At 42.5% G+C, this 24,670-nt stretch overlaps 1 protein-coding gene across 2 annotated transcripts; it reads left to right on the top strand.

Moving 5' to 3' along the window:
• The first annotated feature begins 7,824 nt into the window (after nucleotides 1-7,824).
• On the top strand, nucleotides 7,825-20,511 carry LOC109876700 (ubiquitin-conjugating enzyme E2 R2). Of its 2 annotated transcripts, none has more exons than XM_020469104.2 (5): nucleotides 7,825-8,154; nucleotides 16,659-16,745; nucleotides 17,056-17,153; nucleotides 17,387-17,521; nucleotides 17,706-20,511. In XM_020469104.2, the coding sequence occupies exons 1-5, from the start codon at nucleotides 8,002-8,004 to the stop codon at nucleotides 17,950-17,952; spliced, it is 720 nt and encodes a 239-aa protein (XP_020324693.2). In that variant the 5' UTR covers nucleotides 7,825-8,001; the 3' UTR covers nucleotides 17,953-20,511. The 2 variants fall into 2 exon arrangements, with proteins under 2 accessions (XP_020324693.2, XP_020324683.1); XM_020469094.2 differs by lacking the exon at nucleotides 7,825-8,154 and adding an exon at nucleotides 12,690-13,688.
• The last annotated feature ends 4,159 nt before the right edge of the window (nucleotides 20,512-24,670 follow it).

Here is a 24,670-nt window from a genome sequence, read left to right on the forward strand (position 1 = left end):
CTATATTTATCCAACCCTGCCTTTCTAAAGGTCTTCGAAAGCCAAGTTAACAAACAGATCACCGACCATTTCGAATCCCCCCATACCTTCTCTGCTATGCAATCTGGTTTCCGAGCTGGTCATGGCTGCACCTCAGCCACGCTCAAGGTCCTGAACGTTATCATAACCACCATCGATAAGAGACAATACTGTGCAGCTGTATTCATCAATATGGCCAAGGCTTTAGACTGTCAATCACCACATTCTTATCGGCAGACTCAACAACTTTGGTTTCTCAAATGACTGCCTCGCCTGGTTACCAACTACTTCTAAGACAGAGTTCAGTGTGTCAAATCGGAGGGCCTGTTGTCCGGACCTCTGGCAGTCTATGGGGGAGCCACTCTTTTCTCTGTATACATCAATGATGTCGCTCTTGCTGCTGGTGATTCTATGATCCACCTCTACGCAGACGACACCATTTTGTATACTTCTAGCCCTTCTTTGGTTAACTAACCTCCAAACGAGCTAAATGCCATACAACTTTCCTTCCGTGGCCTCCAACTGCTCTTAAATGCAAGTAAAACTAAATGCATGCTCTTCAACCGATCGCTGCCCACAACTGCCCGCATCACCACTCTGGACAGTTTACTTAGAATATGTGGACAACTACAAATACCTAGTTGTCTGGTTAGACTGTAAACTCTCCTTCCAGACTCACATTAAGAATCTGCAATCCAAAAATCGGCTTATTTCGCAACAAAGTATCCTTCACTCATGCTGCCAAACATACCCTCGTAAAACTGACTATCCTACCAATCCTTGACCTCAGCGATGTCATTTACAAAATAGCCTCCAACACCCTATTCAGCAAATTGGATCCAGTCTATCACAGTGCCATCCGTTTTGTCACCAAAGCCCCATATACTACCCACCACTGCGACCTGTATGCTCCCGTTGGCTGGCCCTCACTTCTTATTCGTCGCCAAACCCACTGGCTCCAGGTCATCTATAAGTCTTTGCTAGGTAAAGCCCCGCCTTATCTCAGCACACTGGTCACCATAGCAGCACCCACCCGTAGCACGCGCTCCAGCAGGTATATTTCACTGGTCAATCCCAAAGCAAATTCCTCCTTTGGCCGCCTTTCCTGACAGTTCTCTGCTGCCAATGACTGGAACGAATCGCAAATTATAATTTTTTTAACTGAAGCTGGAAACTCATATCTCCCTCACTAACTTTAAGCACCAGCTGTCAGAGAAGCTCAGACCACTGCACCTGTAAATAGCCCATCCAACTACCTCATCCCCCATACTGTTATTTAACTTATTTTGCTCCTTTGCATCCCAGTACCCCAACTTGCACACTCATCTTCTGCACATTTATCACTCCAGTGCTTAATTGCCAAATTGTAATTATTTCACCACTATGGCCTATTTATTGCCTTACCTCCCTTATCCTACAGCATTTGCACACACTGTACATATACCTTTTTATTGTATTATTGACTGCATGTTTGTTTATTCCATGTGTAACTGTTGTTTGTGTCGCACTGCTTTGCTTGATCTTGGCCAGGTCGCAGTTGTAAATGAGAACTTATTAGCTTACCTGGTTAAATCATGGTGAAAAAAAAATGCCTGCAGTGGAGCTGGAATGTCCTCCACCCAACGCCATCTGCAGTGTGTGTATAGAGTTTTGGAGGAGGCGGAGCTATGGCGCTGTGGGGATTGTGGCTCAGATAAATATTCCTGTGCCACCTGTGCTGTGAGAACACACAGCACTCCCAACATTGTACACATGCATTTTATGTTATGTCAACAAACCTGGCAACTTCTGGCTTAAAAATATTGCTTCCCAGTCCAAAATGTTGATCATGTACATATCAAATCAGATTTATTTATATAGCCCTTCTTACATCAGCTGATATCTCAAAGTGCTGTACAGAAACCCAGCCTAAAACCCCAAACAGCAAGCAATGCAGGTGTAGATGCACGGTGGCTAGGAAAAACTCCCTAGAAAGGCCAAAACCTAGGAAGAAACCTAGAGAGGAACCAGGCTATGAGGGGTGGCCAGTCCTCTTTTGGCTGTGCCAGGTGGAGATTATAACAGAACATGCCCAAGATGTTCATAAATGACCAGCATGGTCAAATAATATAATCACAGTAGTTGTTGAGGGTGCAACAAGTCAACACCTCAGGAGTAAATGTCAGTTGGCTTTTCATAGCCGATCATTAAGAGTATCTCTACCGCTCCTGCGGTCTCTAGAGAGTTGAAAACAGCAGGTCTGGGACAGGTAGCATGTCCGGTGAACAGGTCAGGGTTCCATAGCCGCAGGCAGAACAGTTGAAACTGGAGCAGCTGCACGGCCAGGTGGACTGGGGACAGCAAGGAGTCTTCATGCCAGGTAGTCCTGAGGCATGGTCCTAGAGCTCAGGTCCTCCGAGAGAGAAAGAAAGAGAGAATACTTAGTCACACAGGACACCAGATAAGACAAGTACTCCAGATATAACAGACTGACCCTAGCCCCCCGACAAACTACTGCAGCATAAATACTGGAGGCTGAGACAGGAGGGGTCAGGAGACACTGTGGCCCCATCCGATGATACCCCCGGACAGGGCCAAACAGGCAGGATATAACCCCACCCACTTTGCCAAAGCACAGCCCCCACACCACTAGAGGGATATCTTCCACGACCAACTTACCATCCTGAGACAAGGCCGAGTATAGCCCACAAAGATCTCCGCCACGGCACAACCCAGACAGGAAGATCACATCAGTGACTCAACCCACTCAAGTGACGCACCCCTCCTAGGGACGGGATGGAAGAGCACGAGTAAGCCAGTAACTCAGCCCCTGTAATAGGGTTAGAGGCAGAGAATCCCAGTGGAGAGAGGGAAACCGGCCAGGCAGAGAAATCAAGGGCGGTTCGTTGCTCCAGAGCCTTTCCGTTCACCTTCACACTCATGGGGCAGACTACACTCAATCATGACCCACTGAAAAGATGAGTCTTCAGTAAAGACTTAAAGGTCGAGACAGAGTCTGCGTCTCACATGGGTAGGCAGACCATTCCATAAAAATGGAGCTCTATAGGAGAAAGCACTGCCTCCAGCTGTTTGCTTGGAAATTTTAGGGACAATTAGGAGGCCTGCGTCTTTCGACGAACGTACGTGTAGGTATGCACGGCAGGACCAAATCGGAACGATGGGTAGGAGCAAGCCCATGTAATGCTTTGTAGGTCTGCAGTAAAACCTTGAAATCAGCCCTTGCCTTGACAGGAAGCCAGTGTAAGGAGGCTAGCACTGGAGTATTATGATCACATTTTTTGGTTCTAGTCAGGATTCTAGCAGCCGTATTTAGCACTAACTGAAGTTTATTTAGTGCTTTATCCGGGTAGCTGGAAAGTAGAGCATTGCAGTAGTCTAACCTAGAAGTAACAAAAGCATGGATTAATACATACAGTTACATTTCTTTAAAAGTTATAATTCCCTGCAGCGATAAGGTAAATGTAGCAAAATCTGTCATGCCAAGCACAGAGTTGATTTGGAGTTTAACAACTTGTGCAATGAAATCTCCCCCTGATGGTGTAGTTTCAAATCTGTTCTATAACAAGTTGTGTGTCTGTCGTAGTCAGGGCAGTTCGTCCCATGTGTCCCGGTGGGCCTACAATGGGAGTGGAAGAGACAAGGTGACCCTGACTGTCAAAGCCAGTACAACCGTCTTTTGACAGTTGTTGACGTTAGAGGTAGGCCTTACATCCAAATTGGAAACTATGACATCTGGCTCTTTTAGCACCTTGCAAATTGTATCATAGAATCAATTGTAGCAGAGACAGTTTCTTCCTCCATGCCATAAGACTGTTGATGAAAACTGAATCTTTGCTTCTATGGCAACTACTGTACTTAATATACTGTAGTTATCTTCTTATTTAATTATATTGTGCACACTATACTGTATTCCTGACAGAATAACTTTGATTTAATTGTATCTAGTATACCATAACCCTGTTCACTCGGTTGTTATGATAAAAATATGGAGTCATTTCAAAAGTTCTTAAGAGGAATGCATCTCACCAACATCGGAAGTAATGTTTAGTAATGCAATCTAAGAAACAGAATGTCCTCATTTCAGGACGAGCTCATGACGTCTGATTGCAGCTGTGAGCTGGAACCTGTCACCCTGATCTGCCACAGACTCTACCTTACCACCCCCGAGAGACTGTCAGGAAGTTGGTGCCACTGACCTCGGACAGAAGTGTCCTCTCTGTCCACAGGTATGTCAATGATGACAATTAAGGAACAACTATAATTTCTCAGTAAGCTAGGAGTCTTATTTACATTCAGTGTTGTTCATAATTTATAAGAGGAAATATCCAACCTCAGTCATCTTTCTTATATATATTCTATCATTGCCTTGCCAAACAGTAGTAATGTTATGCGGCAATACCATTGCAAGCCTCTCAAAAAAACCAATCCTTCGTCCAAGTCGTGTGAGGCGGAAACAGGTCAAGTACAGGATTGCCACAGGGCAAAGTTGTGTGGGTGGCCGCTACGGTTGCCATGAAGGCCTGTCTGGATCCACAACATGCTGGATAACGGGGCCCTGCCAAAGCTAGGTGGACCAATCATCTGCTTAGAGTATACTACCGATTGCAGATACATTAACGAAGTAACTAGTGTAAATGTCTTGTGTTTCCCAAAGAGCAAAAGGGTTTAAGTAATACAATTGCAAATGTCCATTCCCTGTATCCCTAACAGTTTTGTAGAAGTCATTATTTGCATTATTGTTTTAAAGGAAAACGGTAATCAAATTATTGCAGCCGATGCCCTATTTGGGCTTCCCAGAAAAATAGTCTGGGACCAGCATTGAGGGTCCCAAACATGCTGGGTTGTTCTTTTGTGACCAAGACCAAGTTGACTGCTTTGTAGGAGGTGCATTAGACACACCGAGGTACACTGGATTTTGAGGAATGGGATGAATCTCACAATCAGTTTAGTTTCAGTAGCACTCTGTGTGACTTGTGTTTGTGTGTATAACCAACAGCTGGGCTAATGTTGAAAAAGTTAAGGTTTGATTGAAATCAGGAGAAGCCATTTATCCTTGGTGATGAGGCTCTAGCATTGGAATATTCTGTCCATACAAATATTTTTTAAATTGAACACACTAGATGAAACATGAACTGCTTGGTGAATGTGACTTTTTCCACTCATGCTTATTCACTTCATTTTACAGGAGTGGGCGAGGAAGCGCTGTGATCCAAAACCCAGAAACTGGACATACCAGTTGTGTTTAGGATGGCGTGCAGGCACGAGCATCCGCTGAAGTTCCTGAACCTGAAGAGAGGAGAGAAGTATGTTGATTGATGCATGTGGGTGGGTGGATACTTCAGATGGGTAGCTGGTGTATTTTAGTTTTTCTAACATTGGCTACGATGACTGATGTTGAACAGTCATTTCCTGTTTGCAACTGCTGTGTTCCTGCTAGGGGACCTGAAAGCAATGCAGGGACCAGACATCACAACTCTTCACTATGACATTGCATGCCAGCTGAAGCCTCATTTACAGGTAAAATTGATCAAATCAAGCTATGTTAGCTATTATAATGCATTTAATATTTAACCACTATGCTATAGTGAGTTTCATGAATCGCTTGATACCATTATGAATGGCTTGTAACAGATTGCTCCATACCAACTTTGTAACCATAAGTCATATTTTACACACAAAATAACTGCTTGTTAGTATAATTTAATTATGCCAATGTGCTTTCGTCAATTGAAAGCCCTTAATCTATTTTATGAGAATTTGTAAGATTTCGTGTTTGCATAAAATAGACGCAGACCAGTCTTTAAATAATAGGTAATAGAATTTATTCTCGGAGCACGCTCCCACTTAAACACATGCATCAGTTTATATACAGATCATGACGTCATTTCACTGCCTTAACAGAATCCCCTCCTCTCGACCGGGACAAAGGTGAAAAGTTCATTCTTACTACCACACTCCCAAATAACTTTTGACCCCTCAACATTATCGATCACCACTGAACTGACAGTTTTATTAGACAGAAAACCTAGGAATGCACTCACTGCCTTATCTAAAAACCCCAGAGCTAAGTTTCAGTTGGGTCAACCATAGGCTAACGACCTTGTGTTTACACAGTCCACAACCCATTTGTTCCTGCCTAGTTGGAATGGTGTTCATTAACTTTTATTACTCCTTGTCCTGTCACACAATCCCTTCTTATGAACTCATATTGTCAATCACTTATAAAACAATGTATAAGTTTACCTAGATACAATTCTATTTAAAGAGGGGATATCGTTTATTCATTTATCAATAATAAATTCAACACTGCTCCTTCACTCAATTATATATATATTTTTTTAAGTCTCGATCTGATGGTGGACACATTTTCAGTGCCAGCCTTTCATGCCTATGCTCATGATGCTGACAGTCAGGTAATGAATATTTTTTTTCTCTATCATTTATTCTGTTAAACACCAATTCTTTGTAGTTGCAGACAGTTGCCCTAACAGTATTAAGAAACAGCTAGTTGTAATTTGTCCTAGTCCCTTAATCATCACCCATTGTAATGCTTATTCTAGTTTCTGATTGTACTTTACATTTCAGGTCACTGATGGTACCAGGTATGTGACTGTGGGCTTGCTGACGGAGAACAAATTGAGAGGTTGTGGTCCTACCGTCGAAAAGTTGGGAAGATCACAAAAGAGATGAAACCTTCTCATCGTGTTGACACCCTCACCGATGCCCTCCGACACAGGCAGGGTCAGGGAGAAGCAAGGTACAAATGTATAACTGGAAATCAGTTAAGTATTGAAACGACCCATTGTTCAGGATTGTGCCAACATCATTTAGCAACAAAAAAAAAAAACAGATGCATTTTAAACTATTTAAGAAATGTATGTTCACCATCATATGTTATAGTACCAACAATACAACTCTGTCGGCAGAAGGTCCTGAACGAGGAAACCGAAGCAAAGGAGTAGTTGAGGGTGCTGCTAAACAGCATTCCAGGTTAGATTCCATGTGTTTTGTTCATAATATGTAAGGATCCTTTTCTACGAATTCAAATCAGATGAATTGGAAGCAGGGCTTCAGTAGCTGGAGGCTTTCTCCGACAGAGACCCTCACAGTCAAGAGGATGTTGTTCCTTACCTGGCAGGAGAGATACGTGGAAACTCTGGCAGAGGAACATCGAGTCGCACAAGTAGTTGCTATATCTCTGACCTAAGGTTTTATCCCATCTCTAAAAACACCCATTTCAGTCTGGTTTAGTCCTACCAGGCATGACTGCCACGTTCCTATACCCTACTGTGTGCTGTATCCTGGTCCCACAAACTCTTGGATCTGCATAGCTACTCCCTGTTACTTTATACTCTTATCACCTCCTGCTCTCACCTGCCCCTTTCCACTACATATCCCAGAAACATGAGTTCCCCCTTCCCCTGCTTAATCTATTCTACATGAAGTCTTCTGACCTGTGTGCTAACACTTCATGCTGCATAATCCACTCGAAATGTATTTGTCCTGTTTTTTTCCCATGTTGAGATGCTTTCATACTGTTATATATCTTCATACACACACATCATATTTTTTAGGTCTGACATGATGTCCCCGTCAATCACTGATAGGAAAGCTCAGTTGACTAATCAGCTTGAAAAGTAAATAGCTTTTTATAGCTACCCCAACAGACCTTTCTCAGCTCACACCCCTCCCATTACACCTCTCAGATAGGGACTGCTGGTTTACTAACAGGCAAACACCTACTGTACTTCTACAAATATGTTTATTTGTCTGGATAGCATTGCATTTACACCAAATATATTTTTGTAATATCTCCTTACATGTTACCTAACCTAAACCCTACAGGTTAACCCTGTCGCAGCACAGACCTGCTGTCCCCCTTACCATACTCTGGAGTGCAACATGAAAGAGACGGAGGACAAGCTGAACAAGCTGGGCCAGAAGATCTCAGCCAGAGAGAATTCCTAGCTGCAGAATAAGAAGATGATCCTTAAGGAGCAGTTCACCGAAGAGTACATGAAGGCCAAATGCCTGATGGACGACCCGGGGCAGCACCTGCAGACCAGCGTTGTACCTTGGCCACCCAGCAGTCCAGACTTGAATACGGGAGTCAAGCACAGGACGACATCATGGCAGGTATGTGAGCAGTTACGGTAGAACTAAGTCTGAACTGGATGCTAGATGTAACTCTGAGCCCGATGCTTTAGATACCTTTCTGTGTTTGCAAACATTGTCGCACGAGGGCGATGCGCACAAGTTGGTGGCAGAGCACAGTCGAGTAATAGAACGCCAGCAAAAAAAAGCCTCTTTACATGTTACTTGTGAATGCATTTCACACTACTTTTAAGGCTTGTGTAAATGTCCTGCTTAATATAATGTTTGTGTCATCACAAATCAACTGCCTTATAGTTTAAAAACAGTTCAACTTTAAAATGTCTTAGGCTGTAGCAAAAGCTAGCCAATGTCAATGAGCATTCTAGCTAACAAATGCTGCATCCAAAAGTTATTTTTCCAAGATCACAACCAAATACAATCTTAGCGACTGTTCAAGCAAGAATCAAAACATTGTAAAGGTATGAGAACCCCCCAAAATTATTTTGTTTAGAAGTAATACAAAGTTAAATCTAGGCTGTTGAATGGGCGCAGATGGCAATGGCTTTCTTACTGCAGCCAAGAGTCACGCGCATTTGTGCGTTTCATGTCAGTATGTCCGGTACTGGAAAGGGACAGAATACATTCAGCATCCAGATCAGAGTTACAGTCCCATACGGAACCATTCCATGTACACACAGCGCCGCACTTACATGGTTGGTGGCTGAGCTCCTTTCGTTTTATCTGCTGTTCTTCGTGCAATAATTATGAATGCTACCATATGTAGCTTGTTAGCAGGTGTGCCAAAGGCTATAGAGGTCAGTTACCTCAAACAAAAAACCTGTTGGGAAGCCAAAGTTGATTTCAAAGACATCTATAAAAAAAAAAAGTACTCGTTTGCTGTGACATTGTATCTTAATGACCCGGTGTCAAACCAGGGATGCTGCAGCCACAACGCAGAGGACTAACTACTATACGCTCACAGCGAGCTACCAGGGCTTGAACATGGGAAAAAAATGTGCATTTTACATTACATTCAAGTAGTTAAATAATTTTGATATGTAAACAATATACTGAATTCAATGATTTTTATGTTGGAATGTTCAGTGCTTTTAAAAAAAATGTTATTGCTACCCCTTTGTAGTGTGTGTTTGCCCTTTAACTGCAGAATCCCAGGTTCAAGCTCCACAACCATTTCCCTTTAATTGCTAGTGCATTGGTGGCAGCAGTGGGAGAATCCCCACGGTTGCTCTGGCCTGTGTTGGAAGTGATCCTCTATATCTAGAGAGTCTAGATCAGGGGTGTCAAACTCATTCCACGGAGAGACGACTGTCTGCAAGTTTAGTTTTTCCTTTCAATTAAGACCTATACAAACAGGTGTTCCTTACTAATTAGTGATCTTATTTCCTCAATCAATTACAAGAGTAATTTACATGCAACATTGAGAGCATCCTGGTTGCATCACTGCCTGGTACGGCAATTGCTCAGCCTCCGACCGCAAGGCACTCCAGAAGGTAGTGTGTACGGCCCAGTACATCACTGGGGCTAAGCTGCCTGCCATCCAGGACCTCTACACCAGGCGATGTCAGAGGAAGGCCCTAAAAATTGTCAAAGACCCCAGCCATAGCCTGTTCTCTCTACTACTGCATGGCAAGTGGTACCGGAGTGCCAAGTCTAGGACAAAAAGGCTTCTCGACAGTTTTTACCCCCAAGCCACAAGACTCCTGAATAGGTAATCAAATGGCTACCCAGACTATTTGCATTGTGTGCTACTCTGTTTATCATATGCAGTCACTAACTATACATTCATGTACATACTACCTCAATTGGCCTGAACAACCAGTGCTCCCACACATTGGCTAACCGGGCTATCTGCATTGTGTCCCACCACCACCTCTTTACACTACTCTGTTCATCATATATGCATAGTCACTTTAACCACATCTACATACTACCTCAATCAGCCTGACTAACTGATGTCTGTATGTAGCCTCGCTACTTGTATAGCCTCGCTACTGTTTTCACTGTCTTTTTACTTCTTTACTTACCTATTGTTCACCTATGTCATGTTCGTTATAAGGATCGGACCAAGGCGCAGTGTGGTATGCGTACATTCTTATTTAAAGAATGACCAAAGCGTGATGCTATACAAACAAATGCTGACAGGCAACTACACATACACAAGATCCCACAAACACCCAAGGGAAATGGCTACCTAAATATGATCCCCAATCAGAGACAACGCTAAACAGCTGCCTCTGATTGGGAACCATATCAGGCCACCATAGACATACAAATCACCTAGACCTACAAACCCCTAGACAATACAACAACTAGCGTACCCACCCTAGTCACACCCTGATCTAACCAAAATATGAAGAAAACAGAGATATCTCAGGTCAGGGCGTGACAACCGAATACCTTTTTTGCACTATTGGTTAGAGCCTGTAAGTAAGCATTTCACTGTAAGGTCCACCTGTTGTATTCAGCGCGTGACAAATAAACTTTGATTTGATAACCCACAGACACTCCTCCCTCTGTGGAATGAGTTTGACACATGGTCTAGATAGAGGGGGAAAAGTTTAGCCTCCCTGTGATTAATAACACTAGCCTACTAAACTCACTTTGCTGTAACCACTAGGTATACAAATATGAATCAAAAGACATCCATTGGTTTGGATTGAGCTTATCGGGTCACTGTGTTATTGGTCACAACACAAGGTGTGTGTATGCACCTAGTCATCCCACAATCTACTTATGTTTTAGAACTGGTCTATGTATTGTAGCCCTGCAAAGCCGCTTGATACCACGAGTTTACATTAAACGCTGCACAGATTTAATGTAAGGTGGCTTTGTGATGCTATATATTTTAAACAGCAGTATGATTTTCTTGAAAAAACAAATGTACTACTGGATCCAATGGTACAGTCAAGCCCCACCCTTCTATCACTATATTGGTTGGCAGCAGTGGGATAATCCTCAGTCTTTCAGAGGGATATACCTAAATATTCTGAAATATCTTTCTAGAAAATAAAAAGTTAAGCTTGAAATGGCCATGGTCTAATTGAGTGTTACAAAAAAATTGCCTTTTTTCAACTTGTAAGTACAAGGTGTTGCCTGAAGCAAAGCAAAGTGAGGAACGAAAGAGAGAAAATGAAGCTCCTACACAAATATGGATTAATTTATAACAGTATAATTATTTTAAAGACATTTTGCTGGTCATAGGAGAACTTTAAATCTAATCATAAACATTGGTAGAGTTTGAGACTCGGAGCGAGCACTAGCAGCATCCCTTACAAAAAAAGATTTCACTTTTGAAACTGTAGTAGAAGTGCAGTAACTGCAGTCGACTGCTGTATTTTGGACGCAGTAATTGCAGAATAACTGCAGTGTACTGTAGTTGAACTGCAGTTATACTGCACTGTAAATGCAGTTACACTGCAACATTACTGCAGTAAAAACATTTTATTTTGGACGCAGTATTTGCAGCATACTGCAGTTATAATGCACTCTAACTACAGTTATATATTTGGTGGTTCAAGCCCTGAATGCTGATTTGCTGAAAGCCGTGGTATATCAGACCTTATGTATACCATGGGTATGACAAAACATTTATTTTTACTGCTCTAATTACATTGGTAATCAGTTCAAATCAAATGCATTGGTCACATACACATGGTTAGCAGATGTTATTGCGAGTGTAGCGAAATGTTTGTGCTTCTAGTTCCAACAGTGCAGCAATATCTAACAAGTAATATCTAACAATTCCACAACAAATACCTAATACACACAAATCTAAGTAAAGTGATGGAATAAGAATATATAAATATATGGATGAGCAATGTACATTAGCACATAAGCTAAGATGCAATAAATAGTATAGAATATAGAATATACATGAGATGAGTAATGCAAGATATGTAAACATTATTAAAGTGCCATTATTAAAGTGACTAGTGTTCCATTTATTAAAGTGGCCAATGATTTCAAGTCTGTATGTAGGCAGTGGCCTCTCTGTGCTAGTGATGGCTGTTTAACAGTCTGATGGCCTTGAAATAGAAGCTGTTTTTCAGTCTCTTGGTCTGAGCTTTGATGCACCTGTACTGACCTCGCCTTCTGGGTGGTGATAGCATTATAATAGAATAAGGCTTGTGATATATGGACAATATACCAGACTAAGGGCAGTCTACTACCACCCTGCGTTGCGTCGTGCATAAGAACATCATTTAGCCGTGGTATATCGTCCATACCACACCCCCTCGGGCCTTGTTGCTTACTTATACTGCACTCAGGCGATTTTGTTTTGTAAGGGTCGTGGGATACAGAGAAAAGCTATACTCCCGAACACAAACAAGAGGCTGAGAACAACCCGTTGGACCTGCAAAGAGTCTAGACAGATCTACAGAGAACGGACGAAGGACACAGGAAAAACAGTATAAACACAGTTTATCATCTAATTCTACTTTTCATTATAACATTATGAAACAAGTTAAAATGGTTGGATACCAAATACCCTAGCTATATTTTTTACGTATTCTTTCACGTAAAACGTAAGTGCAAGGTGTTGCCTACGCTACGACGTAAGTGCGCGAGGCAGCAAGCGCAGTAAAATCTCCAGGAAGCAAAGGTTGGAATTTAAGAGAGAAGGAAGTTCCTACACAAATGTGGATTAATTTATAACGCTGTAGTTATTTTAAAGAGATATTGCTGGTCATATGATTACACACAAAAAACCGAATCATGAACGTTGGTAGAGTTTGAGACTCGTGGAGCAGCTAGCGAGCTCTCAAACAAACAAATGTCAAAAAACCCGCAGGATCTGCCGAGTCTTGACAGATCGACTTAAAACGAACGAATGACACAGGAAAAACAGAAACACCGTTTGTCATCTAATTGTACTTTTCACAACATTATGAAACAAGTTATAAATGGTTGGATATCAAAGACGCTAGCTATATTTTGAACGTGGGGACAGAAGGTCATTTGTAAACCTGACCACCCCCAGAATAAAACAATAGCAGATGCACAGATCGAGGAATATGCAGCGATAAAACATTTGGCGTGTCATAAAACTGTATATACATATTTTAGTCTCTACCAATAGTAGCTTCTTCATTATCCAATGAACTGTCAACACTGCCAGCAGAAGTTTTGTCGCTAGTTAATGCTCCCGACTTGTTTAGAGCAGGCTGCACCGTTAGGTGGATAGCTAGTGCTAGCCACCTACCATCAAGACGTGGAGGTTAATGCTTGCATACATTTATATGACCACCAGCTGTTGCTTGTTGGGACGAGCAATTTGAATTGGTCCTGTTTTATTTGACTGGCTGTTGAGAAAACTGCCAAAGAGCGAGAGCAAACGGGGTCGTCCGGTTTTGACACTTCATTACTCTTGGGTCACCATGGCGCAGCAGCAGATGCCAAGCTCTCATAAGGCACTGATGCTTGAACTGAAGTCTCTCCAAGAGGAACCAGTGGAGGGTTTCCGCATCACCCCAGTAGAAGAGTCAGACTTGTACAACTGGGAGGTGGCCATATTTGGACCCCCCAACACACTTTACGAGGGGGGATACTTCAAGGTGAGGGATAATTTAGTCTCAACTGGTTTTTCCTCAGGACCCAAATTGAAGCAGGTTGTCTCAGTTGCGACCCAATATTTGCATCGAGAAAAATACAAATACAATCAGGAAAACTATTTTTTATGCTGTATTGATATTAAATGTTTCAATTACATTAATGTTTATAAACTCACTGGTTTGAGACCACAGAATCAGCCAAAATAGCACTGCAAATAGCTCTATATTGAAAGTACTGTGATTGAAGAAAAATTGTTCAGAGATTAAATTATTTAAAAAATTTACATTCATTGTAATTTATTCACACTTCTACCTGGTCTATGTTAAATTCAGACGAGTATTTTTTTTCACATCAAATAATTTATAAAAAAATATTAATAGTTCATTTTTACTCAGACACCTATGACCTATTCAAAACCACCCGCGACCCAAATTTGGGTCGCGACCCACCAGTTGAGAATCACTGATTTAGTCTGTCTTGTCTGTGGGCAATACACCTGATCCGGGCTAACTCTAGACATAAAACAACAAGAATCCAAACAGTACTTTTAGCATAGCCTAACACAACACACTTTTTGTTGTTATATTTATATGTAGACAATCAGTGTTTGACTGGCCACCGTGAGTGCTAGCCCTTAATCATGACTCTAACCATTACATTACATATAAGAGTCTGTGAAGGAAGGTTCCTTCTGTAGGGGCGAGTTTTGTTAAGAGCTGCGACGCTTGCTTGCAGTACGGTTTTGGAAACATAAGGACCTTGTATTTCATATCGGCGAGAAATACACTGAACAAAAATATAAATGCAACATGCAACAATTTTTTTGATTTTACTGAAGTAGTCAATGGAAATACATTCATTAGGCCCTCTTAATCTATGGATTTCACATGAATCAGAATACCGATATGCATCTGTTGGTCACAGATACTGTACCTGAAATAAAATTAGGGGTGTGGATCAGACAACCAGTCAGTATCTGGTGTGACCATCATTTGCCTAATGCAGTGCAACACATCTGTTGTCCGACTCCTCTTCAATGGCTGTACGAAGTTGCTGGATATTGGTGGGAACTGGAACATGCATGCTCAATGGGTGATGACATGTCTGGTGAGTTTGCAGGCCATGGAAGAAGTGGGACATTTTCAGCTTCCAGGAATTGTGTGCAGCCTTGCAACATGGGGCCATGGATTGTCAGGCTGAAACATGAGATGATGACGGCGGATGAATGGCACAACAATGGAGCCTCAGGATCCCGTCACAGTATCTCTGTGCATTGAAATTGCCATCGATAAAATGTAATTGTGTTCGTTGCCCATAGCTTATGCCTGCTCATACCATAACCCCACCGCCACCATGGGCCACTGTTCACAATGTGAAACCGCTCGCCCACAAAATGCCATACATCCTGTCTACCATCTGTAACTGGGATTATTCTCTGAAGAGCACACTTCTCCAGCGTGAGCATTTGCCCACTGAAGTCAGTTACGACCGCGAACTGCAGTCAGGTTAAGACCCTGGTGAGGACGATGAGCATGCAAATGAGATTCCCTGTGACGGTTTCTGACAGTTTGTGAAATTATTTGGTTGTGCAAACCAACAGTGTCATCAGCTGTCCGGGTGACTGGTCTCAGACGATCCCGCAGGTGATGAAGACAGATATGGAGGTCCTGGGCTGGCGTGGTTACACATGGTTTGCGGTGGGGCCGGTTGGACGTTCTGCCAAATTCTCTAAAACGAAGTTGGAGGTGGCTCATGGTAGAGAAATCAATATTAAATTATCTGGCAACAACACTGGTGGACATTCCTGCAGTCAGTATGACAATTTCATGCTCCCTCCAAACTTGAGACATCTGTGGCATTATGATGTGTGACGACAACTGCACATTTTCAGAGTGGCCTTTTATTGTCCCCAGCACAAGGTGCACCTGTGTAATGATCATGCTGTTTAATCAGCTTCTTGATATGAAACACCTGGCAGGTGGATGGATTGTCTTGGCAAATGAGAAATGCTCACTTACAGGGATGTAAACAAATTTGTGCACAACATTTGAGCGAAATAAGCTTTTTGTGCATATTGAACATTTCTGGGATCTTTTATTTCAGCTCATGAAACATTTCTATAAATGCTGGATCAGCTTCAAGTTTGATTTCCCAATAAATAATTTACCAACTACAGTTGAGACTCAGTGTCTTCTAATGACAACAATTGAGGGCAGAACTGCATGTGCTTGAGTGCAATGTTTTTTTACAAGTACATTATTATATTTATATTTTTTTCAGTATAATTTTCTAAAAACATAAGGTTAAATTGATTCACAACTTTTATAGGGTTATGGTTCTCACACAGCCATATTTCCATGTTACAGTGCTTGTTTACGGAAGACAGAGTGGACTACCTGTGCTAATCAGCTTTATGTGTCAACGAACACCTTTTGTGTAAACCACAATTTATGGTGTAAATGGAAGACAGACGACACAAATGTGTTGTCACTGAAAAATACTGTCGGTTGAACTGTGTTAAAACAATGTAAAGTAAGTGTGTTATTTGCATTTGTGAATTCTTTTGATGGGATATGTATATGTAGAAGTAGAAGGATTTATGTTTCTAGAACCGTACCACACCGCAATTGAGAATAGATTCACATTTAGATGGGAGTAGTTGGTTGCTTTGGCTTCCAGAGCCAATTCTCCCTTTAAACATAACATGTAAGGTCCTTGGACTAAGGAGTAACGTTAGGCACCTCTACTCCATTATTGAGCTGTGTGAGTGCATACCCCGGCCTAGAGAGAAATGTTTGACAAACTTGGCGTACCACTTTAATGACCATCGAAAAATACTCCTTTGTTTGTTATGTTACAACTGAGTTGTTATCTGTCACCCAGGCCAAAATCCACCAGTGGGTTTCAACACACTTTCTGAAATGTCAAAGTATTCCTGCCCTCACACATCACTGATTTTCTCTCATTTCCAGGCACACATTAAGTTTCCAGTTGACTACCCTTACTGTCCACCTACTTTCCGTTTCCTCACGAAGATGTGGCACCCCAACATATATGAGGTGAGGTGTACCACATTGTATGTTTGTGTAAGAGTTAAGGATAGATCGTAAGCTCATTCCACAACTAGCTTGGTACTTTTTGGGTGGCTCAGCCCGTTGGAACATTGTCAAATAGGGCGGTAACGTGTGTTGCGAAACAGAGGATCACTGGTTCAAGCCCAGTATGGGGCAGTCGGACAGTGGAGGTAGCTAAGCTGTTAGCAGCACACTGACCCCCGCTTTGTTTGTGTGTCTTGCTTTTGTGTGATTATATGAATTTATGGCCAGTTGTTGCTATTGCTGTGGAGTATAACATGTTGCTTGTCTACAGAATGGGGACGTGTGTATCTCCATCCTTCACCCCCCTGTTGACGACCCCCGGAGCGGAGAGCTGCCCTCTGAGAGATGGAATCCCACCCAGAATGTCAGGTAAAACACCTGGGCTGTGTTCAGGATGAAGTAAACCTAGCAAACATTTAAGTGAACAGACAGGGTACTGTTCTGAACAACCTGTTGAGGAACATTGTAATGATGGTGGCTCAGAGGGCAGTTGTGCGGTGTGATGCTGGACATATTGTTCTAAAACATTGCAAAATGTTTCATCAACTGAACACACCCCCAACTCTCTGGACATTTGTATATGTATATGTCTGTATGTTCAGGACCATCCTACTGAGTGTGATCTCTCTGTTGAATGAGCCCAACACCTTCTCCCCGGCCAACGTCGATGCCTCTGTTATGTTCCGCAAGTGGAGAGACAGCAAGGGCAAGGACAAAGAGTATGCCGAGATCATCAGGTTCTTAGAATTCACTTTCTTTTAAACACAAAATGACAAACAACATCATCCTTGTTTATACACATGCAACTAAACGTGAAAATTCGGTGCAATCATTCACTTCATTTTTATATCTGTAACCTTTCACTCTTCTGTCCGTTGTGCTCTCCCTCTCTATTTCTCTCTCGCTGTCTATCTCTCTCAGGAAGCAGGTCGTGTCCACTAAAGTGGAGGCGGAGCAGGACGGCGTGAAGGTGCCTACTACGCTGGCAGAGTACTGCATCCAGACCAAAGTGCCTTCCCACGACAGCAGCTCGGACCTGCTCTACGATGACCTCTACGATGATGACATCGAGGAGGACGACGATGACGATGATGCAGAGGCAGTGGGCCAGATGGCAGGAGAGGGTGGCTTCAATGACGAGGAAGACTCGGGCAACGAAGAGTCATGACCTTCCTTCTCCTCTCGTTGTTTATCTTGCTCCTTCCGACACCCTTCCTACCGAGGACTCCGCTGCAGCCTCGTCCTGTTCTGTCCTTACTTTCTGATTCCTTCCCACGTGCGCACACACACACTCTTGCTGGCTCCATCCCTTCTTGAAGGCGTCTCCTTGGCACTTACTTTACCTTGAGATTTGTTTCAATCTCTGTCAAACATGCCCAAATGCATAATTTTAACATCAGTATGGGGATCAGATTTATTTGTTTTATTATGGCATTTTTTGTTTTTCTAATTTATCTCCCTCATTGACATTCATGAGGCATAATCCGTGGGTTAGTTTATGCAACTTTACTTGTGGTCAATTATATCACAAAGTGATATAAACCAAAATGATTATTTCTCTTTCAACTATTTGATGGGTCCTTATTAAACAGAATTGCATGCCTTTTGATGACACAAATTTGGCATGTATGCTGACTACCAGTGTTGCAAAAAACATTTTGTGAGAATTGCAATTGGCTGCTTGATATGTCGCTAGATTACATTTTGCAGTTGCCGCCACAACTTCACGGCTCCAATTTGCATTGCTCCGGTCCCCGAAATTCGCCCCTTTTCCTGCCGCACACCCCTTCCCCTTGTGCTTTTCTGCCTGTGTGTGCACCTGCTGTGACTTCTGTTGCATAGGCAGCTATTCCCAATCTTGTTTGTGGGAAAAGTCGCTAAATGGTATCAAAACTCCCCAAAGGCAGCCTGAAAAGTAGTTTGACGCTAGGTTCTTTGAAAAAAGTCGCTGTGGGGGTCTGAGCTCTCTAAATATAGCGACTTCAAGTTGGCAACACGGGTCTCTATCCCTCCCAGGGTTCTATCCCTCCCAGGGTTCACATACACATTCCTCTTACAAACTCATTTAATTCCTTTTAAACTATATAGTGTAAAACCAAATCCTAATCAGATGTAAAACCAATTTAAATTAACTCAAATTTGTTCTTAAGCTGTGTAACAAGAGTGGTAAGATGCACTCAATGAACATACCCCTCTCTTACTCTGTCTCACACAGTCAACAAAATGACGACCCTTTAATAAAAATAAACTAATTTTCTGTATTGCCCTGACAGGGATCTGAACACAAAAAGGACACTTATTTTGCCATTTTTGGTAGGTTCCCCATTTTTCTCTGAGTAATCTACTCAATCAAAGATCGCTAACAGAAAGGAAGGGTTGGGCACTCACTACCAACAAGCATCTCTTTGAGTGGATGCATCTCAGCATGCATCTCTCCAACCAGAGACAGCAGAGAAGCAATCTCTGCTCCAAACTCTAAATGTACCTGGAACTGATGAAGGGAAGCAGAGACAGGATGCTAAGACATACACCTGATGTCATTTGAGCTCTCAAACAGAAGATGCTCCCGAGTATTGGTACCGTACCAGCGCTGGAAAATTTCCATGGAGACTGGACTGGTGATAGAGTTGTTTCCGTGGAGACTGATTTGTAACTACCCTATCTTTCTTTGGGGGACTTGAACACCAGGGATTAATGAGACAAGCGCACCCCCACACACACACACAGAGCGGTGGAGCCATGAGAATGCTCTGCACAGAAAACAGCAGGGATCACTGCTGTTTCAAGAACATTTGATCTGTTTGTTTGTATTTGCTGTAGTCTATAATCTCCCATTCAAGGTTTGATGAAAACATCTCACTTTACCCAGATACACAGGCAATGAATGCTGGATCACCATAGGAAGTGTTGGCCATTCCATAACACTTTGTTACAGCTTTCGTTTGGGGTGTCTGTGTCACCTACCTCCTCTACATGTGTATGTGCAACAGGCCTAGGTTCCCATACTATTTGAAATCATTTCAAATGTCACAAAAGTGCAAACCTCACCTACCAGACATCCCAGACTGGCAAAAGCTAACTAATTGTAGATTTCAAATAGTATTTGAACACAGGTCTGATGACCAAGAGATTTTGAGGGAAACGTTAACTGAATGTCACTTAAAAGGCTTGGATTTTTTTATTTTGAGTCTGATAGTCCATAAGGGCTTCCAGAGTCAATGAGATTCATGATGTTTTGTTGAGAAATAGATCCTCTCCCCAGTTCTAGCCACAGGCCCCTTGACCCCAGATAGGTAATCAATAAATAGAAAAGCATTCAGTTTGGCAACAAGTGGAGTGCTACGTAACCATTAATGCTAATTTATTAGATCATTCATTTCAAGGATAGTGTAGAGACTTGGGGCTCGATTCCACCAAACCACTGGGCAGTATTCACGCAGTAGCATGTAGGCCTAAGCATACTAGGTAAACAAATATATTGCGTAAACATTGCCAAAGCAGGTTGGCTTTGATACGGCCATTGGTGTCTTTCAGCTATTAAGTGTTTAAGTATAACATTCTCATTGTTTTTGTTTTCCTTGGTCTAACTTAACATGTGTCATGAATTTTTTTCTTGTAATGGATGTTCACCAAAGATAAGAGGCTTTCTTTTGTGAGTGTAAGGCTTTATCTTTGGGTTGTTTGTTGCACAAATAAATAGAGGGCACTGGAAATGTTGTCAAAGCTATTGCAAAGTGAGGTTACTTTTGACCATTAATAATCCACTGGTTTGATATGAATTGGGGTTTCAAAGAAAAACAAAATGCATTCAAATGAAATGCCCCTCAAAGTTTACTGATGGTAAAATTGGTGGGTGCAGAGGCAACCTAGTCTCAATCACAAGTGTCGGCAGCATTGAGAGCCTCCCACTACTGTGTGTTATGGGGTGAGGTGAGGCTCTTAACCTTCTGCCTTACATCCTCTCTTGAAAGCCACATGGGCCTGAATAGAAAGAAAGATATAAACAGTATCAACTGTATAACAGGGCAACAAAGCATTATACTTTCAGGCTTTTTATTTTTCCCCTCGCATATCTCTTCAGAGTGATGAGAAGTAGCCCTTCCTTTTACCCTCTGCTTGGCTGCAGATGCGATTCTAAAGCAATCACTGGTAGAGGACATGTCTGTAGAGGGCTTCAGGCTGATAGCATTAACTACATGGAGCATGGCCTTGCTATTTTGGATTAAAACATCACCCACAAGGACCTGAAGTTGGTTGGAGGCTTTTGAGATTGAATTTGCAGCTACATCCATGATCTTGGACTTGCCCTGTGGGTCGTCCATGTCTGTGGCATGTTCCACTATGGGATGACTGCTGACTAGCTCCAGGTAGATGGAAATGACCTGTCTTGACTAGGTTAGCGGCATCGGTGGACACACCATAGAAATAGAATGATTAGAAAGGGTGTGTCCAGTCGAGTCAGTGGTAGCACAATGGGTGGACTGGCATTCTATTTCTATGGGCCATCCAGGCTTGCACACTTTCAGCTACGTTGAATGTGGCCACAATTCATCGCTCCCAATACTTGGGCGATGACGAATGGAGGTGTTGAGTCGCAGCAGCTCCCACTCATTGGTAAAGATGTAGGGGATGATGGTGATATTATTTATCAAGGTGCAGCTGCTACTACTCTTAAACTTTTGGATGCCATCTACCATAGTGCCTTTTGTTTTGTTACAGATGACAGTTTTCATAGCCGAGAGCTGTCACAAGCATTTGCATAGAGGTACTTCTCGCCAAGTAACTCCGCAAAGCTCTGAGCGAATGTACTGTATACAGTACATTCTAAGAAAATAGTTTAAAGATGGAAATGGTAATGGTACAGGTTCAACATTTTCTCTGTGTGGATGGTTAAAGCTTCCTTTCAAGCACAGCCGGTTTCATTTCAACAGTGGGACTTAAACTTGAACGTTTTGTTATCTCGTTACTTGGGCGGGTTAGGGTTCATTGACAGGTTAGGGATGTGACAGGTTTCAAACCAAACTCCCACTATTTAAATAAAACGGACTGTTTGAATGAAATATTATATATTTTTATGTATTTAAATTACTTAACACTCCAATTACATTAAGAGAGGTGTCTATTTTATTCAACTATTGGGCTTTTCATGATTTTAATCGTAGTCATATGATGACACTTTTATTTGTTTGATTGAAAGCTGACCATTTGTTCATTTAAGAAACTATAGACTGGACTGTGTGGTTTGAGTTCCACCCCTCAGACAAGTTCCTGTATATAATACTGATAAAATATATTTTGTTACGCAATTAAAACATTGATGCAATGAGTTATAAAGAGATACAGTGCATTCGGAAAGTATTCAGACCTCTTGACTTTTTCCACATTTTGTTACGTTACAGCCTTATTCTAAAATTGATTGAATTGTTTTTTTTCCCCTCATCAATCTATACACAATTCCCCATAATGACAATGCAAATACTTGTCCCGAAGCCAATCCTGCGTTGTCTTGGCTGTGTGCTTAGGGTCGTTGTCCTGTTGGAAGGTGAACCTTCGCCCCCAGTCTGAGGTCCTGAGTGCTCTGGAGCAGGTTTTCATCAAGGATCTCTCTCTACTTTGCTCCGTTCATCTTTCCCTCGATCCTGACTAGTCTCTCAGTCCCTGCCGCTGAAAAACCTCCCCACAGCATGATGCTGCCACCACCAATCTTCACCGTAGGGATGGTGCCAGGTTTCCTCCAGATGTAACGCTTGGCATTCAGGCCAAAGAGTTCAATCTTGGTTTCATCAGACCGGATAATCTTGTTTCTCATGGTCTGAGAGTCTAAGTGGCATTTGGCAAACTCCAAGCGGGCTGTCATGTGCCTTTTGCTGAGTGGATTCCGTCTGGCCACTCTACCATAAAGGCCTGATTGGTGGAGTTCTGCAGTGACGGTCGTCACTGCAGAATTTTAGAATTTATATACAATTTTTATACAATTTTATGATTTTTGAATTATGCTGTAACGTAACAAAATGTGGAAAAAAATCAAGGGGTCTGAATACTTTCCGAATGCATTGTACATTGCACTGTCATGCTTTATCTTGTTCTAATTTACGGCATCAGTCTAGATGGCTGTGAATGATAAGAAAATAAACATTGTTATCTATAGTTTGACAACTGAATGTTTTTAGCAGTGGCAGAGCTGATCCCATTCAAATAAGAAAAACAAAACAGACACCTGAGACTGAAACATATTCAAATAACCTGATGACCGGTTGCCTAACACCTGTGTGTGATGTATATATTTTTTCCGTTTTTGTACATAAAACATTCCTTCCAGAGGAAGATCATTCAAGTGACAAATGATGGTATTTGTATATTATTTTATGAAAGTAAAGTGTTTGAAATGGGCTTCAGCAAAGACAAAAAGAGGACAAATAAATATGGGACAATCACATTCCTCCAAAAACGACCAACAAGCATGTGGGCAGAAAGCGCTACTGCACACAGACCATAAAAAATACATTGTGATGTTGGACAAGACTAGGACCAGATGGAATCTGGGGTGCCAATTTCTTACCAATTGGTGACAGACATCAACTCCAACAGAATTCAAACTATTGTCTCTTCCCAATTTGCACCCTCCCTTGAGGCATGCCTGCATTAGCAAGTCAATTAGAGTCCGTCTTAGTGGATTTACATTTTGTGGTTGTTGGTATACACCGAGTGTGCAAACCATAAAGAACCCCAGCACCTTCCATGTCATCAGTCAGCGGGCAGCTGCCTACAGTGTCAGCTGCAATGTCAAACAAGCCCTGAGGCTTTAGCATCCTGTTTTCTAAATGTCCATGTAATGCTCTGCGCATGTGCTATACAAAACCTTTACAGGGCCAGGCCAACAGGTTGCTAAGCCACTGATGCACAGAATATCATTCCCAAGGCGAGTGTTTCCCAACTCCAGTCCACCCAACAGCACTAATTTGTGTTTTAGCCCCGGACAAACACACCTGATTTAACTAATCATCGAGCCCTCAATGAGTTGAATCAGGTGAATTTGTCAGATGCTACAACAAGAATGTTTGCTGTTGGGGGTACTCGAGGACTGGAGTTGGGAAACATTGCCCTAGACATAGGGTTTTAAAGGCAATGCAGTTTCCCGACCTTGTGTAAGAAAAGAAGAGGTTGAACAGCAGAACTGGGGGAAAAAAACAGGAAGGTCACTACGAGAGCTATGCACCCATTGTCATAGGGGATCAGATCCTTCACCACCGACACAATAAGAGACGACCCGAAACTGACCACCAGCGTCGCCAAGATGACCATGATGGTTCTGAAAGCCCTCATCTTCAATTGTTCACTCTGCTTCTTGTCCCTGCCCCCTTCCCCCGGCCCTGGACGAATCAGAACCCTCAGAACGGCCAGGCTACAGAAACACATGAACATTAAAGGGGGTAGGAACAAGCCAAAAAGCAGTTTGGTGGGATAAGATGGAAAACACCATACCATCACCCCCACCCAGCCCAGGGAAACCAGCCAGATAACCCCAGTCAGGGCCCACCTGTACCGGGGGGCTCTGAGCCTCAGGTAGGCCACAGGGTGGACCACGGCCAGGTAACGCTCCAGGCAGGTACAGCAATGGAACAGAGGTCTACCACATGTGACAAGGCTATCACTCATTATGGAGATGATTATCAATGCATCCACATTCAGGTAGTAGCTAATAGAGAAGCAGGTGATTATGAAGCTGTGGCCTATCTCCATTGCAGCCAGGTTACAGGTGAAGATCTCGATTGTTTTCGTTGTTGTTGGTGTTGTCATGGGAACTCCCGGCCTGGTACTGAGCCACATGACCCAGGTGTTGAGGGGGACCATGAGGAGGAAGTTGATCAGGGAGATCACGGAAAAGA

This window comes from Oncorhynchus kisutch, linkage group LG3 (assembly GCF_002021735.2).
Source record: "Oncorhynchus kisutch isolate 150728-3 linkage group LG3, Okis_V2, whole genome shotgun sequence".
NCBI lineage: Eukaryota > Metazoa > Chordata > Actinopteri > Salmoniformes > Salmonidae > Oncorhynchus > Oncorhynchus kisutch.

What these genes read in the sequence shown, in the direction of transcription:
- LOC109876700 (XM_020469094.2), top strand. Translation starts at nt 13,512, where the DNA reads ATGGCGCAGCAGCAGATGCCAAGCTCTCATAAGGCACTGATGCTTGAA. An exon ending in GGCACCCCAACATATATGAG is followed by an intron (nt 16,746 to 17,055) that starts GTGAGGTGTACC and finishes GCTTGTCTACAG; the next exon opens with AATGGGGACGTGTGTATCTC. An exon ending in AATCCCACCCAGAATGTCAG is followed by an intron (nt 17,154 to 17,386) that starts GTAAAACACCTG and finishes CTGTATGTTCAG; the next exon opens with GACCATCCTACTGAGTGTGA.